The 20133-nt window shown below is 35.2% G+C and overlaps 1 protein-coding gene across 2 annotated transcripts; it reads right to left on the reverse strand.

The window, feature by feature from the left end:
* Positions 1–139: 139 nt before the first annotated feature.
* On the reverse strand, positions 140–19273 carry LOC113501910. Of its 2 annotated transcripts, XM_026883223.1 has the most exons (8): positions 18450–19273; positions 17019–17350; positions 14621–15463; positions 11934–12299; positions 11684–11791; positions 5609–5695; positions 5049–5285; positions 140–4601 (listed from the first exon to the last, which is right to left on the reverse strand). In XM_026883223.1, the coding sequence occupies exons 1-8, from the start codon at positions 18733–18735 to the stop codon at positions 4560–4562; spliced, it is 2301 nt and encodes a 766-aa protein (XP_026739024.1). In that variant the 5' UTR covers positions 18736–19273; the 3' UTR covers positions 140–4559. The 2 variants fall into 2 exon arrangements, with proteins under 2 accessions (XP_026739024.1, XP_026739025.1); XM_026883224.1 differs by lacking the exon at positions 11684–11791 and having other exon boundaries at positions 18450–19265.
* Positions 19274–20133: the final 860 nt, after the last annotated feature.

Consider the following 20133-nt stretch of genomic DNA (forward strand, 5'->3'; position numbering starts at 1 on the left):
TACTCTTTAATATGTTACAAAACTTCCTATCTCATAGATTAGCACGCAAAGAGCGATGCGACGGGCAAGAGACTTAGACGATGAACCTTTAATATAGGCGTAAGACTCTTAAACAACAAGGTAAACAGAAACACTCCAAGATGAAATACAGTAGTGATTTATTCTTATATAACACATAAGTTACAGAATACATAAACAGTTATATAGGTAACAAAAAACGTGACTAGCGGACACGAACGTACGAGTCGATGTGAAGTGGATCACTGAGGCGCTCACTCACTACTGAACGAAATATTGAATGAATGAACGAGCTTCACGTTAGGAACTACTGAAAGACGCTGTGGGAATTTCGAACTTATCTGTATTGCAATAAGGTTTGTAGCCGTATAAAATCACTTAATGAAAGTTAACTGTTGCCTTCTCATATACTTAGAACAAGAGTGTATATAGCAAACAACAGTAGCTGCATACCTAGCTGAATATCAATTTACACAAATTGTTTTGCTTCACAAATAAACCAGTTTTAAGAACATTATAACGCCTCAGTGATAAAATTTGAAGTTTTACACATTTAGGAAACTTTAGATGCCTTCACTTGACTACAATAATCGCAACTGCCAATACAGAACATGATTTCACTGGTTTCTCCTTAAGTAATAATAAAAAAACTGTAAATAAATGAAAGATACTTTGTTTTAAAATAACCTAGTAATACAAGGCAGAGTTGATAATGTCCAGGTCAACATCCATTATCCAACCTTCTTTCTCTACTAATCCCAAAACGTTTCCCACACAGTGTGTTTATAATACTTTTCTTCTCAATTATTGTGTGACGTGTCATTTGACAGGAAAGGCTACTATAACAGAAATCATTATTTTATGGCTTCAAGATTATTGCAATATTAAATCCATTGAGGAAAATAGTAAAGGAGTTGACTTTTTCGCTATCTCTTCCATAAACGAAGTACGATTTAAAGTTGATTGCTTCAAAGGGACAGCTACCATTGCCTTTTTACTTGCCTATACAATCATTCAAATATCACCAACCAGTGCCACTCGCGCTTATATAACGGCAAACTATTAAATATAAAAATTAAGGCATTTTGAGCTCTATTCACATTTGTGATGCTCATATAATCGACTTAAAATATATTGCAAGGCACAAAAAGCAAGCTAAGTGTCGTTGACACCTCACGAGCGAGCACATCGCCCGGTCATCATGAATTTTGACCGTTGTCATTATCAACTCTGCCCAAAGGATATATTTTGGCACGGCACGTGTAGAAAATTAGAACGCTTTTTATACATTTAAATATAATACTCGATTACTGTTCATTATTGTAGAAATAAATCCTTATACATTATGTTCGATCGTACATACTAGACTATGCGCAAGAGTTCTTATTTATTATTATATTTTTTAGCAATTAGAAATGACAATTACTATTACTGCCCACGGTTTGTTACATATTGAATATTTTAAACAGCTAAGGATGACAAATACTATGACCAAATTTATACAAGGTATAATTACATTTTTTCTTTGTTATATTGTTGAAATTTCAAGATGGACGCTTACAATCACAAAATCTAAGAACTCTATAACACAAGGTCAAGTAAAACCTTATCACAAAATAATTTGATTTTCATTTTCGTTTTAAATATGACAAAATGAATCATTTTCACATAATTACATTACAGATGTAATCTAATAGCTAACTTATAATATTTTCGCTTTATATTTAATATAATACACGCTTTCAGGCACACAGTTCTGAATTATACCGTTTTATAAAGGAAATTAAAACATTCATACCCGCATATTAAATTCACAACGCTGATTGGTCAACCGTTCGGTTATTTTCGGGTTTTACGGAAACACCCGATGTACCAAACAAAAATCCAAATAACTTGATAAAAAAAAACAAATTTCCGCATTTAAATTAAATATTATTTTTATCGTACGTAGTTTGACATTGTATAAGAAATGTAGGCCAGTGTTATGTTATTTATTGTCACTAGATATAATTCAGAACGCACATACATTTGTTTGTACTCAAACATAAATAATATATTCTAATCTATACATAGTATTTAAGGAATGGCCTAATATAAGGTAGTGGGGGTCTGATTGGCTGTTTCAGAATATACTACATCTTTGAGAATCGGCAGTTTTTTAGAATTACAACCTATAATGATGGAATTTTGATGTACAATACTAGTAATAAATAACTCTATCTCTTTTAGCCAAATCCGTAGGTAAAAAGAGCATTGAAAACGATTATTAATACGTCTGTTTATTAAAGCAGAATGATTGCAGCGGATGAACGGAGAAATATTCACCAATAGGACGACATAAACCTCCGCTCCTCCCGCCTTCGCTCCGCTCCAATAAAGAAAACTTTATGCAGTTAGTCTGAGGTCTGGCATTGACCGGTAACTCGACAGACCTATGAAAGGGTATCTATGGGGACCTATGAAGGGGACCTATGGTAGGGCAGTGATAATACTCAAAATAAAAGGGACTTTCAGCATTTTCATGTTACAGGAAGACAAATATTCACGAACCGACAACGTAAAATAGATTTTGTGATATTTTGAGCCGTTTTACTGTATTCTTAAGCAAATGAATCAGGCACTAACATACGCTTCATACAATATTATGTATGCTTTTTAGCGTTATCCGATTTTCGAAGGAATAATCACGTCATAATCAAAACGTTTGTATTATTGGCTTTAATAATTAAATTCTATTTTGAAAGCCCGACATTAACTTTTAATTAAATCACAATAGTCACGAGACAGCTCTTTGGCTGACAAAAATAGGAAGTTTGATTTTTTGGAGATTTTTGTAAAATCAGTCATTTTATTATGCTTTCTTTACACAATAGTGCAAGTTACTGTTCAATAATATAAAGGCAGAATTAAAGTACTACAGTTTTTACATAAATACTCTTCACATATTTTCAACCTATATTTATAGGAATAAATACAGAAATACATTTCTGTTTAATACATATCTTTATGCGCTTAGCGATAATTTAAGCACATCTTCCGATATACAAACTGGCGACACACGACATCATTCGAAAGCAGAATTTTAAATCAAAGAAATAATCATTTTCTTTACAATCTACCATCAATGTTTATTTTTAATAACTGGTAACATTACTTTAATGTCAAATGACGTCATCGGCCGCCATTTTCGAGCAGCCTCTCAGTACACCCAAATAATAATTTATAGGTATTCACTGAAATCATAAATACATATACTACGCTATATCTACGGAGTACCAAACAAATATTAGGCATATGACACAGCTAATACCGTCTACTAGGAATATTTTAACTATACAGTGTTTAATAATGTTTAATAAAGTTTTATGTCAATTTACTAGCTTATAAATATTTAAGATATGATATTTTGTTCATTTACAAATCGACACATTTATAAAGAGCTCTGGTGACCGTATGCGTTATGCGCATACTATGGTCAAAGTTTCTCAGTTGTCATATCCTTTTCTATGGGCAGAAGACCCTTTTTCTGTATCGAACTATACAAATGATTTTCCCTTCTCTTGGAAATGTAACAACCTCTTTAGCAATGGAATTGCATTCTTAGACTTAAAAGTCAAATTTAATTTGTAAGATTATATATTTAGCGTCTTTATTTACTGACATATTTACAGAAAAGTCGCCTTTAGAACTGGCTTTAGAGATGTCATATTATTACTATTTTTATTTTTAAGACCTACAGTCAAAAAGACCTATATATTTAAGTTCTCACGGTATAAAATGAAGAGGTTTTATTTTTTCTATGGTTCTCATAAAACAATTAAACATTACTAAACAATAATATGTGGATATTAATTTGATAAGGATTACAATATTCTCACATTGAATGCCTAGTCTTATTACGACTAAATCCGCATTAAAATGGAAATTAATCGGTAAATTTTACAATGCGATGCGTTCGTCTTCAAGTAATAATTATTGCCTTTATATTTTAAATTGTGTAGATGAACTTTCCGTCTCAGAAATTTAAGTACGGACCTAATGGCCAAAGAGTTTATAAACTAATCGATTACTCTTATTAATCGATTAGAAAAAGCGAGACACTGAAATCGATTTACGAATAATCGATATTTTTATAGATTTTGAATATATTTACTATAAGAACGCCCGCATCGACTACTCACACGAAAAATAGAGATTCACATGTATACACTATTCGAATTAAGGCAAATGTTGCTAGTTAAGTTTGAGACACGCACGCGCGACCTATACTGTCACAACAACTATACTTATATTCATACAAGATTGAGAACACCCGAATACAATACTTAAAAACAAACTGTTGGTACATGAGTGTACATCCTGTATTATAAATACGAAAATAAGTGCAAATTTTACAAGTGTACTATAAAAAATAATAATTAAATGGATTATTTTGTTGGTTGTGACGGGTTTGTATTTCCGGGTATTTGTGAGCACCTTGTATACAGTATAGCTCGGCGTTACGCACATACTGTATAATTACAACTATACTTATGTCGCAGTTAGCCCGAACACATTTCTGAATGCTCGTCCCATGCCGCCACCTGGAAAGATAATGGAAATTTAGTAACAGTGTATTTATTTTTTATTTTCACATTCATAACTTACGTTTGGAATAAAGTGAAATAGTTTAACTCTGTGTCCAAGGCATAACTTTTTCATGCACATAAACCTCTTTATTTTTATTACTAATATAGCAATATCCTAGGAACACGTATGAATCCGACTGTTTTGAATGATCACTCGGTATATTTCTATATTGTATTCCTAAAGTATATATACAAGGAGTAAGAGTCAAAAAGCAGAAAGATTATGATTTTGAGACTGTTAATTTTTACTCGAACAAATGTTGGATGGGTCGTGAAACACTGATTTCCATCTATTCAAAACGCACATTTTGGGGATATGTTTTGGTCTCTAGCTGACAAAAAACAGCCTTTGCCGCTTCAACTGCCCTCGGCAGAACGGCGGGCTGGCGGCGAGGTGTGTACCTGGCAGTCCCTGCTGCAGTACCACTGGTTGGCGCAGCCGGCGCACACGAACTGCGCGTCCCGGCGGCGGCAGCCCTGGCACAGCGGCGCGTCGTCCGGCGCCTCGCCCTCGGCCGCGCCCTCCGCGCCGCCCGACGCGCCCGACCCCGCGCCCTCGTCGATCACCAGCCGCCCCGACCCCGACCCCGACGGCGAGCCTGACGCTTCGCCTTCCGACGCTGGACTCTCCTCGTCGTCCTGAAAGGTGGGGAATACAGTTAGTAAAGTAATAGGCACCGAAGATAGTGAGAGTCGGGCTAACATGATTATTCTATATTCTGTCAAAAGATGGTAAAAATCTACAGAAGCCGATTTTTAATTCTAAAGTGTTTTTCAAGAGTACTTCTCCGGTCCGCTTTTGTAAAAAAATCTATTTCCATTTTGGACAAAAAAAACACAATAATTTATTCCATGCAAAACAAACCCCACTTTACTTAACATATCGTATTTTTTAGACAAAATTTAACGTGTATACATGTGTTCTGTTACGGAATAATTATGTAGTATTATTTTTTACTGACCAGTTGTACAACCTCTTCGGTCTTCTCCGGCTGCGGCTCGGGCGGCGGCGTCGGCTGCACCGGCGTTATAGTGATCTCCCCGCAATTCTACAACGATACACAACATATTTAGCAACGAATACTAGCAGATTATAATTCTCTCTCCCGCTCTTTTGGTATATGTAAGAGTAAGAAAGAGATTAAATATTGAGGACAAGAAGCTTACATAGATTATATAGTGTTGTATATGTTTCTGGCTAGCTTGCCAGCTTAGGAGCACATACTTTTTGTATTAAAAATATTGTAGAATATAATTTTGTTCATAATATTGTCATGTTTTGCGACAGCAGATATTATTTAAGATACTTTTGGACAGAATAATTTAATTAATTTGGCTGATCGATTTATTAACAATTTAAAAGTATATAACAGTTACATTACGTAGCAAAATAACTTGCTACATAATGTGCGCCTAAGTTAGCATTTTTTTTTCTCAATTTTTTCATATCTATTTGATCTTTTAGACTGCAGGCCAATGCCAATTCGGTTGAAGCAGACTTCAATCATCTATACAAAAATGGCTTCAGTGAAAAAAAACTTGATAATTTGTGTTCAATTTCAATTTAATTTCAAATTCACATACAGAGAGCATGTGCAATGCAACGAGTGTTTTTTAGCCATTCTGTATAAATATATTTCAGTCATTATCCAATTATGCATCATAATCGGATTAGTTACAGTCACAAGCTATGTACTTAGAATATAAATAAATAATATACATCAATTTTGTTTGAACACCAAATATCATAAATATTTGTATGTGATAATATATTTGAGGAACGTTAGGCATAATACGAAACAGCTGACGAAAAAACTGCATTAAAATTTCCGATTATAACGAAATTATTAAATTTGACAGGGGGAAAGCTAAATTTATCAGAATTTATACATTTTATAAACAATATTAAAAACAGGTGTCAAAATATATCTTTAAAATTTTTTTATTAAAATTAAAAAAATTAAAAATATATTTATTAAAAACATAGTTCACATTACTTAAATACATGTACGAATACAAATGACTCGGATGTAAAACCAGTAAAAATATCTTAATAGTCATAATCATAGGAGTTGAGTTAATCTACACCAAAACATAATAATATACGAGAAGGATGGTCTAAAGATAATATAGGGACACCCGAACTAGGTTTGTTTTAAACCTGTGTTTCGGGTTATCAGTGCAGAAAAATGATTGATGGATATTTTAATGTAATTCTATCACTTAATTGTATTATAAAAGACTAAGCAGGACAAGCTGTCCTGAATTATTTAATTACATTACCTGTACTTATTATTATAATTTCTAAGCTAAACAGTTTATTGTAATATTTCTAGAAATTTTTCCGTATCTGAGTAATTGAGGGACTGTAAGTATTCTGTTACCATTCTATTACACCTATTTAAGCTTACACTATATAACTTAAGTAGCCTGTTAAACTTGTTATATAAATAGGGTCCTTGAAATAAATAAAATCTGTTAGTAAAAGCATGTTGCGTTTGTGGGTTAGTGCAAACTAAATCCTTTCTTCTCTTGCCGGAAGGTACCGGGCTGAAACCAATTTCAGTATGCTGGAGTCGTACTATATGTAGAATAAATAACTGGCGTACTGTAAGTACTTTGCATTCCCTGTATAACTGGTGAGTAGGAAACCTGAAAGGACGAAAGGTGGCGACCTTTAGGATTGCTCTTTGAGCACGTTCTAGGGGCAAGATAATAGATTTAGATGCACCACCCCATGAGCCTATGCAGTAGGTAAGAATGGATTGGCACAAAGCCATATACACCTGGCGAATTAGATTAAAGTCTGCAATGTTGCGTAAGTGTTTAAAGATATAGATTAATTTACGTACTCTGGTGCATAATGAATCAATATGTTTACGGAAATTAAGGTGACTGTCAATAGTGACACCTAGATATTTAGTATTGTCAGTTTTTACTAATGTAGGGCAAGCGCATGCAGTCGCCGCGGACGCGCTCGTATTACACTTATGCGCATAAATATTTAGGTTAGTAGTCGACTTATTACTATTTCTCATTGAAAATAACATGTAATTTGTTTTACTTGAATTTAATGTTAGAATATTATTGTTAAGCCAGTTAGACACTACATTAAAACCATTTTGGGCATTTTGATAGACCTCATCCTTAGACTTGCCTGAGAACACAAGAGCTGTATCATCAGCATACGATATAATGACACCATTTTGCAGAGACAAATTGCACAGGTCGTTTATGTAAACTAGGAATAAAGTAGGTCCCAATATACTACCCTGGGGGATTCCGTAACTACTGCTGTTTAGTCCCGCACTTCTATATTGACCAATTTTTACGCACTGCTCACGGTTATTAAGATAGTCCGAGAATAATTTGAGCTGTGTTCCTCTTATACCAATTTTTTCCAGTTTATACAATAACAGAGAGCAAGCAATGGTGTCAAATGCCTTGGCAAGGTCTAAGAAGATCCCCATTGTGTACATACCTTTATCTAGACTTGTACATACATAGTTAGTTAGCTGATGCACCGCTTGGTTAGTTGATCTTTTTGATCTAAAGCCAAATTGGCGATCCGAAAGCAAATTATTGCTCTCAAGATATTTAATAAGCCTAACGTTAATTATTTTCTCCAAAATCTTAGAAATTCCTGATAGAACTGCAATTGGTCTATAATTGGTAATATTGTTTTTGTCTCCGGCTTTAAAAACTGGGGTTACTAAGGCCTTTTTAAGCAGATTAGGAAATATACCGTTCGATAAACATAAGTTAAATATGTAAGTTAGTGGAGGTGCAATTATGTGCTTGAATCTTTTTAGTACGCTATTTGGGATGTTATCCCATCCAACGGCACAAGAGTCTTTTAAACCATCTATAATACTAACAACCTCTTTAACGTCCGTATCTAATAACACAAACGAATATAAGGTATTAGGCGACATATGTGTAGTTTGTGGACAAGAATTTCGGGAATAATTTTCAGCTAATGGCCATAGTCCATGGAATGTACAGATATTGAGGTAGTTATGTGCATGAGTGTTAATTTTCCCAGAAACAATGTTTATGTTTATGTCGCCTAAAAGTATGATATTATTATAAGACGAAAGCTGTTCTAAGATTATACTAAGCGAGTTTAAAAAAGTATCAACATTTTGAGATGGTGGCCTATATATAGCCAATGCTACTATGTTTAGGTTAATTTTAATCAAGAGGCTATTACAGCCTTGGAATAAGGGTTCTTCTACTGCTACTTTTAGGGTATTTTTAATATATATAACCAGGCCATCATTTTGATTAACATTTATCGCGGTTTTATACATAGTATAACCATCTAGCAATGGCAAATTATCTATTTGTTTTGATAACCAACATTCCGTAAGTACTATGATGTCACAGCTTATATCAAGGTTCTGTAGAAGAACTTCAAACCCACTAAAATTTCGGCAAATACTACGAATATTCTGAGTTAGGAAAGTTAGTAGTTTTTCACCAGTAGGAATATTCTTTTTGCAGTTTTCGACATTGCAGATTATTGCTTCAGATACGGAAAAATGATCAATTTCGCTTAAGAGATTATTTATCATTGCGTTAAGATGTAAATAAGTTAATACAAAAGAGAAGTAAAATCTAGTGTTTAAGTGCTACTTACAAGTAAAATAATCGGCGCTCTTAGGCGCCTTCATAATCTATCGTGTGTATATAATTGTCCTCTGCATATTTGCGTGCTGGGCAGTTCACATCGCCAGTAGGGTGGTCACATTTACGCTTGAATCGCTTGCAGGTTGCACATTGGGCAGGAGCGGATTTGTTGTTGCATTCTTTAAAAGAATGTCCCATCTCCCCACAGTGGTTGCAAGTAGGGCTTGTTTCGCGACAAAACTTGGCTGCATGACCAAACTGTTGGCAGTTAAAGCATCTGGTCACTATTGTAAAGTCTCTTACTGGGCACGACGTCCAATTAATAAAAATACGGCCTTGATTAATCAGCATTTTTCTAATGCTAGCTGGAACTTCAATGATGTAGTTACAGGTAGGACGATCTTTCTTACCCGACTTGTGGCTCAATCTTACATCACTTAGAAATGACGCACGCGTAGTATTCGGCAATTTTTCAGAGAGGTTTTGTTCAAAAATGCACTCCATTACCTCCGATTCAGTAAGGGCTACCGGGACACCAACGACTGCGATACGAGGACGGCGCTTTGAGGGTTCTTCGACTTTGAGGCCTGAAGAAACCAGTTTTTCTGAAGTTTTCAGCTTCTCAATGTCGCCTTTGCTGTCCGCACTGATAATAACTCCTCCGTTTTTAATTTTCTTCAAACCACGGACTCGAAGTTTCAGCTCTCCAGGCGAGATAATTTTCTGGACAAGGGTCTTGGTATCATCACTGCTCTGCGTCTTGTCATTTGGGTAAATAGCAAGAGAGCTGAGATTGGCTGGGCGTACAAATTTGTCCTCTCCTTTTTTTACCATATTGGCATATGAAGTAGAACCTGACTGGCGTTCAGCTGCTACAACCTGTCTTAGTTCTTGGAGGGAGTTCGCGATGTCCTGTTCTCCTTGCAGTTGTCGTATAGTAACATGGGCCTGGATTGCCTTCTGCTTCAGGGACTGGTATAGTACCGCCATCTGAGATGTCCCATGAGAGACCTTACGGCATAGGTTGGTGACACGGAGTTTCTGGTCGTTATTCATTTTACCTTCAGCTACGATACCACAAACTTCCGACATAATGGAGTCGATAGAGGTCAACCATTTCTGGATCTCCGGCGTAGAAACGTATTCCACCTCAGGCTCAGTGGACGCTGGCGGCTCTCGGTCTCCAAGAGTCTGGTGTTGTTCAGACGGCGAAGGCGTCGGCGGTGGACTACGCCGTAATAATTGGCTACGCCCAAAAGGGCTTATTCCTGGGTTAGACATACTAACACAGAAAACACTCTTTAGTACTTAATAAAAGTGCTTCATCTTGTACAGTGTATAAAGATGCATACACGCGACACACTTAATTTTTGCAGGTTTGCAAAAAAAGAAATATTACTAATTAATATTTGTAATTAAAAATGTCTCATTATAATCACAACAATAAGTACGTCCGCTTAGTCTCACAGCTCAAATAATGAGATCTACTTATAACACTAACATAATCTCTTTTTCTATTGAATTTACTTTAAATAATGCATTAATATATAAAAGAGGATGACATACTCAATTGATAAATATGTTAGACAGAAAATGTAAAACGTAAATACGCCGTTATGTTCAAAAGTAATGAGGACACCAGGGTATCGAGAAACGCCCCTTTATTTGCGAATCTATTGTAATTGTTAATAAATGTAAACACTAGTATTTATTCAATATCATTAAATACAATCGAAGTTCGTATTACGCCCCACGCTTAACTAACAATTTTAAATAAATTTTGAAGATTTTTATGTTTAATTATATAAATAATCAATTATACATCCATCTACGAAATATGATTAAAATAATGATAAGTACATGATTATTTTCAAACTAATTATGTAGGATATTGATATGGGTCCAAATTGTTTGCCTACAGGAAATAATTTAATTTAATTTGCTCATAAATGTATCTCTGATATCATGGTTCATGATTATGAGGTGGCATGTATCAATGAGCATTGCCAGTCTCTCAAAAATCAATTCAAATCAGACATTTAAAAAGTTGAAGCTTATTTTTTAATTTAAGGGTCAGTTTTTAAAAAGAGAGACATTCTATTCTGCAATTTTAAGAATTATTTATTTTATATTAACAGAAAACTAGCCCTTAAATTGCGTGTGGGGTGGAGCTAAGATTCCGATAGCATTTTAAAGGGCGGAATAATTTTAAATCGTTACTTAAAATTAACAAAAATAAATAGTCATAGCTGCATGATTGCGAACTTTTTTAAACTGCAGTTAGAATCCTAAGTACCACAGCTACAACTTTTTAAAAACGTAGCACTTAAAAACTAAATTTTGAATTTGGAATGATCAAGGCCAATCAGCACACCAATTGTTATAATCTCGTACATTAGTGGTACCTTGGCCTGACCGAAAGTTGGTAACGTTGGCGCACTCTGTTTCCTTTCCGGCGACATGAGCAGTTTAGCCAACGTCGGGGAGTAACTCTGAGACGCAGGAGACGCCTGCTGGAAGGTTGGCAACACTCATTTCAAGCTAATTCGCAAGCATTATTGCCATATACAAAAAAAAGAAAATATTAATAATGGAAGCTGGGATATGATTAATTCTACAAGCCATAAAATGATAAGAAAAATGTTTATTAAATACCTTTGTGAGGATGCCATGGAGTAAGGAGTTTTGTTGTGACGTTTCTTGGCTTGTGGTGACAGGTAACAAGGATATTTCAGGATATGGTGGTGGTGGTGGCAATCGAGGGCTCGGCGAAGCGAGTCTCTCAGCCTGCTTGACGGACACGTGGACATCTTCGTGGTTCCTCTCCTGCCGTCTTCTGCCTTCAGGTCGTATGTGGTGTTCAGGTCTGTTGGTGATGGTCTCCGGTGGTCTGTTGGGTATGAGGCCCTGGTTGGCCTGCTGCATGTTCGCGAACTGGACGAGTACGTCTTTGAACGAGAGACCGTTCGGTAGCCCACCAGCTTGGATCTGTTGCAGTCTTTCTAGCATTGCTTTCTGATTCTGAAATATATTTGAAGTATGTTACAAAAAACGAAAAGTCCCCTTACGTAAAAGATTGTATGCAACATAAAGACTTCAGTTTTTAACAATTCCGAAACCGTCTGAAATCGCTACTAAAACACACTAATTCCATCACAGTTCTATCCGTATTTTCAAAGCCCAGTCGAACAAAAAATATAGGTCATACAAATATAAGTCTAGAGCAGAGAACGAAACGTTGACCCTTCGCAGGCCGTGCTGGTCATTGCGCCAATTGAGACGAAACGGTTGTTGAAGGTCGACATATATTCGAAACGCGAGGACTAGTGTTTGCTGTGAACTAAGTTCCATATATATTTATGTGAGCTACCTCTAAATGTGTAAGGTGAACGTCGTGAGCCTTTTGTTGCCCTGCTGAATACATTTAGCAGTAGGCACCAGTAACGGAACTTTCATTGTTCAAAATTGTAATAAGAATCTAAAGGAAGGTTCTCATAATTGTAAAAAAAAAGGTTGATCTATCGTTTTTTGGACTTTCGCAAGACCAATAACAGTATTCTTTAATTGCTTTCTTAAGCCTTCGGAAATACGATAAAAACTCAAATTACAGACGATTTTACTTTTGAATATTGCGTGCCTATGTACGAATCCCTTTAAGTCCTAAAATGGGGTATCAAACAAGTGTAGCCTTAAAAGAAAGGGCCTTTTATCTTCGTTAATAAATCACAAACATCTACATAACAGTTGAATTTTATTTTGTGACATTAAAATTAATGTTTTCTTCAGCCTTACAACTATGAACAAAAACTGTTCTATACTCAACAAGAGGTCAAATATCACCTCAGAACTCGTTAAAACATAGAATATGTCTATTGACAATTATGATAGCAAGCGATTGCTGATTGATCGAAGGTCGTTAGAATCCTAGAGCAAAAACTAACATATTGGGTCAAGGCATTGCTCTGTCACTCACCTATTGGCGTTTCGTGTTGTAAAGGTTAAATAGAATCTTTGGTTTTTTTTTCATGAGAATTATAAATGAGCCTACAGTGTACTTGCGTTGAGAATTAATAGTCGTATTTTTATGTCTTGGAGCTTGGTTGACGGCGGCTCTGCCCGCTAGAAATCGAAAGTGATTTCACGGAAAAATAAAATCGGGATGAAACTATCCTATGTGTTAATCTAGGTTATAACTATCCGTCATTCGTCAAATCCGTTCAGCGGTTTTTGCGTTAGAGTGACAAACATCCATCATTATCTATCTGACCAACACGTTTACAATAGAAGTAGTATTAGTAATATGGTTTTATAACTATACATTTTACGTTTCATTTATGTACTATAATCTATAACTATGGTCTATAATCTACACAATACATCGCAAATGTAATCTTTTATAGTTGCAGTTAAAAGTAAAAGTTTCAAACGATCCTAAGATAGATACCTCTGTGAACTTGTGAACATTTCTTTATCTAGTTGCTATTGTCATCAAACTATTCTCTCATGGCATAACTTCGAGAAAATAACCTTTAAAACGGAGTCATCAACCCTCGATCTACCGTCAAACCGCCATTACATGTGGGCCAGTACAGACCGACAGTCATTGACAATTGGGGTCAAGGAACACAATTACAAATTAGATTATTGACTCGACTGTACTCTAGAGATAGTTTATATGCGTAACTTTACTATATCTACTACATATTTATAATGACACACTTTAATTTTGGATTAATGGTTCGGTGTCAGTTACGATTATCTATTAATTCGGATAAAGATATTTTTCTATTAGGAATGTCGAACTTAAATTAACAGATGATTAAAACCGATCATAACGTGTTTTATGTACTCCTCCGAGCAATTGTTCGGATAACTATTTAGGATATCCGATAGTTTCGGATACGGACACGGACCTCCATGCCATCCCTACTACACTCTCTAAAGTCTAAACTATGTATTTATGACAAGACATTTTAATAGCCGTTTTGGCCTAGAGGTGAGGTGGCGCCTGGTGAGACAAGATTCGTATGCACAAAGCTAAGGTTTAAACTCAGGCTCAAATATCTAGGCTTGGGTATATGGGAACATGTCTAATGAAATTAGTTGTTCTTATTAATAACATTATTTAGGCTACATTCCGTAATTTGTAGGGTCCGTATTGTTGGGTACAATGCGTAAAAAATCGAGTAGGTTGCGACATTAATGAGGAGGACAATATTCTTTTGAATAAAAAGCAGTCAATAAAATTGAAGAACATTGCTTTTTGTAGAAAAAGCACGCGTAAAAGACATATTTTTCATTGGTATAGTCAAAGAATACCTTAAATAAAAAAAATGACTTACCATATCTAAATTGTTAAACAGCATATTAAGATTATTCAAATTGTTCATACTGTCTACTTTCGGGGCTATCGGTCTCGGGGCATTCATCATGTTAGGGTTCAGTATAGACTTCATTCTCCGCCCTCTTCTCGGCGTCACTTCAGGGTTCCGCTGCCTATAATCCGCTATTATAGACTTCACATCTTTCGTAGGACCCTGTCGGCCCATTGGCAAGCCAAAGTTGCCGTGCAGCTGCCCATTCATGTCCCTAGGGAACCCTGGCAGCTGTCCAGGCATCATCATCGCTTGAGGGAATACTGGTTTCGGCATCGACATGTGCGCTTTATCGTACGGCGGTGGCAACCCTGACATGGGGTTAAAATGGGAAGTGACCGGCATTACCGGGGTCTGCATCATCGGATTGATAGTAGAACCTGGTTGTTTCAGAGCCAGCCCTGAAATCTCGTCGCTTTTATCAATGGCCAGACTCTTCGCTTGATTCAGGTAGTCGTACGGATCAGTACGATCGGAGCCGTTCAGTTCAGCTGATTTTTCGAAAGATAAGACCTGTTTTCGTCTAAGCAGTCGAAGGAGGATTTCCTCTTTGACTTTTTTGAGGTGTAGGATATTGTTCCACTCGTGTTCCTTCTTCTGTGCGAGTTCCCTTAGCGTCTGTATTTCTGAGAGCAGTTGTTCTGTGTGCCTTTGTATTTCGTCGACGCTGTTCTTGGTGGCTGTCTGCATGTATTCGTTGATCATCGTGTCGTGTTGCGGAAATGTTTTCTCTACTTCTTGACAGAGCTTCTTCAGCGGCGATTCTGTGTCGACCTCCTCGCTTGACCGTCGCTTTGTTCCTCGCTCGTCCTAGAAAATAAATACTGTTACCAAGGGACTAAGTTGCAAGCGATCCCATAATCCTTTCTAATATTTTTATAACGTTTTCTGTAGATTTTGAACGAGATTCCTCTATCGGAACCAATTTGATAAAGGAATCCTGTATCGAGATTTCTCTATCAGAACCAATTTATTTACTAATAAACAAAATACAAGAAACCTTGATTTACGGAAAGGGATAGGACTATTTTCTATGCATTCAAAACATGGCTTGGCCACTGGAAAAATTACAGAACACCACGTGGATAACACGACAGTTGCTCGTTAAACATAAATGAGTGTATCATAATAGCGCCAAAGTAAAGTACACATTTGACCCCTAAAGGACACCGATCAGAACCAAGTCAGATAATTTAGGTAATGATTACGTCATCGGCTAAGCTTTGATGATGATCAAAGCATTTGTCAGAATATTTGTAATCAGTCGATCTACACAGACAGACGGAATAAATTATGTCGCGTTCGTTCACAAAGTTAAACACTACCGAGGCATAATAACGCTATATTGTTCATTTTTGTGCAAACGGCTTCGGTAACGTGACCTTGGCTGAGATCAAGTGTCACGGAAGGTTGTTTTGCAACTAGTTTTTATGCCCAAACGCTTAGGCCAAATGTGAAGTTAAGTTTCGGCGATAAATTAAATGCCTAAAGTTTTTGCTCATGAGTCATTCTGATATCTGATACTTTGAAACAGTTAATAGGACTAAGTAGACAGGGCAAATTTAATTCAAAGAATATTTGACTGGATTTTGTTATTCAGTGGTTTCATGAGAAGAAGTCCTTATTAACTCTCGATACAATTATATAATTTCTTTGATCTTTAAGACTTAATTCCTATGGACAGCATATCTCTCTTATATCCTTTCGTAATGGAATTGCAGTCGTGATGATTCGGGTTATATATTTGCACCAATCCCAACGCTTGACACACATTAGCTCCACTACAGCTGGGAGCACCTAATGCATTAGCATCAGAAGGATGTGAGCGTAACAAACAAGTGCTTGTTGTAGCATTTCGCGTACTATGACTAAATGACTAATACTACAGATATAAAATAATCTTAGATCAAAATTGATTTGTAAATATAAATTATCGAAGAGAGGTTTTTCTTATTAATTCTAAATCCTAAAAAAATATGGTTGGTATATTACTTTACAATAACCATTACGGAAATAGAACTAAAAATCATCTGGAAAGCAAGGTAATTGCTTCATTAAATCGCGTGATATTTGCGGAAATAAATAAAATAGAAATATCGGCAAGTTGTCATTTTTTAATAATTTATGAATTACAGGAATTGGTTCTGATGTGACAGTAAATAATATTTTACCTGAGTTTAAAATTGAATTCCTCATGAAAACATCTGAACTGTAAGAAAAATGTTTTAGGCACAGGAAACTCTTGTAGGTACATAAATATATACTTGGTAGCCTATTTAATCTCCACTAGTTGAAAACTTTGAAAATTATTTTTATTTTTCAGTTATAATGTACAACTTACAGTCCTAACAATTATAACACTTACCTTAGCAACATCCCCATTCATCGGCTGCGGTTTTGGTTTCTCCGTTTTCAATTCTACCTTATCCTCTGCCGGGAAGGCCTCTGCCATCTCAACATCAGCTTTCTCCTTCTTCGGCTCTTCAACAAGCATAGGAACCTCTTTCACAGGACTGAGTTCCTTCTTCAGTACAATAGGTTCTACAGCCACATTTTCTTTGACAGCGGGTTTTTCCTCAACCACTTCAGGTTTTGGCTCAGGAGCGGTCGCTGTCGGTTCATTTTCCTTTTGTTCAATCGGATCTGGAGTTTGAGGGTCCTCTACAGCAGGACTATTCTCTTCTTTGATCAATTCTTCTGAAATTTTTGGTGTTAATGTAGTTTTTTGCAGCCCTTTTAGTAAACAGTTTGGGCTACACAACAAAAGCATTGTATCAGTCAATATGTGGTGAGAATATTTTGTTTTTTGAGCATTTAAAAATAAATTTTGTTTTAAAAAAACTTTAGTATGGCATTTTTTCACAATGCTGGGAATAAACTTAATGTTTTGTGTTAGTGACTTAATTATTCAATTGATTATTTAGTGACAAATTTAACTCAGGATTATCAGTCATGCAATATTTGAGTCATTGGCCTTTACTTCATCCATTTAGATTAAAACTATTATATATTTAACCTCTTAGCCGGTTATTACTTATTTTACAATTGCTTTCAGAGCTAGCAATTGCTAAGCTACTGCAAATATGATCTAAAATTTAATTCACAACATACAATTGGGACCACAAAAGCCCAAGTAGAGTAACAGGATATGTGACAGCATAACTTTATTCATTTCTTTTTAATACTTTATTTTATTTTACATTTATTAAGTCTGAATGATTGCAACTTAGTCAATTCTGGAATGACTGGGTAAGACATTAAATTTAGGACAGTGTTCTAGATATTACTTATTCTTATTTACTACTTATTCTTGATATTACTGTATTTACAGTAATATTTTATGAAATCAATGAATAACTGTGCTACCAAACCCTTTAAGGTTTACCATTTGCCAATTCGTGCATTGGCAATTTCTGTTCAGTTTTATAATAGAATACTAAGATATTTTTAGCATTCTGTATAACTTACATGAATACTTTTAGTATGTTTGTCACCTACATTATTGGTATATCTAATTAAGGTATACCTCAAGTGTACACAACAATCACATCATTAATTATAACATAGCAATCAGTAGCTTGCTAGTTTCTACCAAAAAGAGATTTCATGGTGCAATACTTTATCATATCATTATTTCATAAATAGGTCAATCTGTACACAACAGACAAACAAGTAAATAGGTAAGTAGGCCTTGTAAAATGAGATCAGTCTGAAACAAATTCCTAATGGTATCAAATGGCGTAAAATATTTCACTATGCTTAAGAGAACGCACTAACTAAAGCGATATTTTATTACCTTTAACATTCTCTGGCTGAACGTTAACGAAACTATCACTACTCCCATTCTGGCTCTCACTTAAGCTTTTTTCTTTGGCATTATCATCACAGTTTCCCGCCTTTTCTTCTTCAGCTTTCTCGACCACCGCGTCCTGCGACACCGGCTCTTTTATTTTTTCTAACTCGACATCGTCGATAGCCAGCGGATCCACTTCATTGTCGGCGCCAGTCTCCCCCGGGGGAGACACATCCACTCCACCGTGACTCTTCGGAGATTCCACTATTTTCAAGCTTATATCGTTCATGTTTATTTACATATTTCCGATTCACAAGTCACTGCACAGTGTCACCACGCCGCGCATAGGTTCAATGACTTTAAAATGACCATTTATAACCATAATAATATATTCTGATTTATATTCAATTAACTAAGTTTCACTTTCGTTATAAGAAAACCAAATAAATAAAATAAACAACACTAAGTACTAAATTGTTTGTAATTTCTTTTCCATATTGGGTAATATCACGATGTACTGGCAATAGCAGCCGTGAACTCAGGGGTCATTGTGACTAATTTCGTTATTATAATATTATACTCGTTGATGTTTTGATACACTACACATTCTATAGATTTTAAATCACGATTGTAATTTAAATTGAGTTTTGTATTGTATTTATTATTCAGCAAAATAAATGCTACAGCGCTAGGACGCAAATCGCACGCGAACTACACAGGGTTGCCACATTATAATTATAAACTGTACTTTTGAACTAAAATACATTTTTTTTCATTTTAACAAGTACATTTTTGAAGCAATCTTCTGTCGTATTATTCAAGTCGAGATAAGATATGACAAATTTTAATTTTTCTCTTGCGTTAAATGTTGTTAAACTATTTATTTTTATTTCAGACATACTCAATGTTTTTCCTACTACATACTAACGATTCGTTTTACGCAGAAAAGATATGCAAATCCAGAGGCTCGGTTTCTTTAACACTTTGAAGCTTACAGGAAAAGCTTGAAAAATAACACATACTAGCAAATTAGAAGTATTATGAATAAACCCCTTAAAATAAGTTATCTTTATTCTTCTACAAGATTTGAATACTTCAAGCGATTGATCATAGTAAACGTGCAAAGAGAGAACGGAAAATGACAAATATCCGGCGGAAATCAAAAACTCAATACTATTCATTCAATTCAAAGTGTTATTAATCACTGACAAATTTAATCCTAAATAGCTTGGATTAAAACATATTAATTGAGTTTTAGACTACCATAATCTAAAATTATAAATATGAAATTATCAGCCAATTCGCATTGTTCGTTTTCGAATTATCCGCCAATAGTGCGACGATGTGATAGTGTTGTGAAATGTTCATCTGAAATGTTGCAACTGGCCAATCGATTGCAGAGTTCCTGAAATGAAATTGTTCTTAGGGTCAGCTGGCAACTTAATTAAAATTTATTCATTATAGTTTAATACATTATTTTCGGAAAAATATCAGTTCACATTTTTACATTCATGTACGTAATTCATCGTTTGTATAAGACCAAAATTTTTCCAATACAATCATTACATCATCAATGAAATTATCAAAGTTATTTTATCAAAAGTGTATTTATTTTTTTATGACAATAAAGTTATTAAAAACAAGAAGACTCAAGTTGAGAGCTTTGAAACCAAATATTTGAAATACT

Source organism: Trichoplusia ni, chromosome 16 (assembly GCF_003590095.1).
Source record: "Trichoplusia ni isolate ovarian cell line Hi5 chromosome 16, tn1, whole genome shotgun sequence".
Lineage (NCBI taxonomy): Eukaryota > Metazoa > Arthropoda > Insecta > Lepidoptera > Noctuidae > Trichoplusia > Trichoplusia ni.

What these genes read in the sequence shown, in the direction of transcription:
- LOC113501910 (XM_026883223.1), bottom strand. Translation starts at nt 18,735, where the DNA reads ATGAACGATATAAGCTTGAAAATAGTGGAATCTCCGAAGAGTCACGGT. An exon ending in TCAGCCAGAGAATGTTAAAG is followed by an intron (nt 17,351 to 18,449) that starts GTAATAAAATAT and finishes CAAAAATTTCAG; the next exon opens with AAGAATTGATCAAAGAAGAG. An exon ending in CAACTTTCGGTCAGGCCAAG is followed by an intron (nt 5,696 to 11,683) that starts GTACCACTAATG and finishes GTATCGTTGTAG; the next exon opens with AATTGCGGGGAGATCACTAT.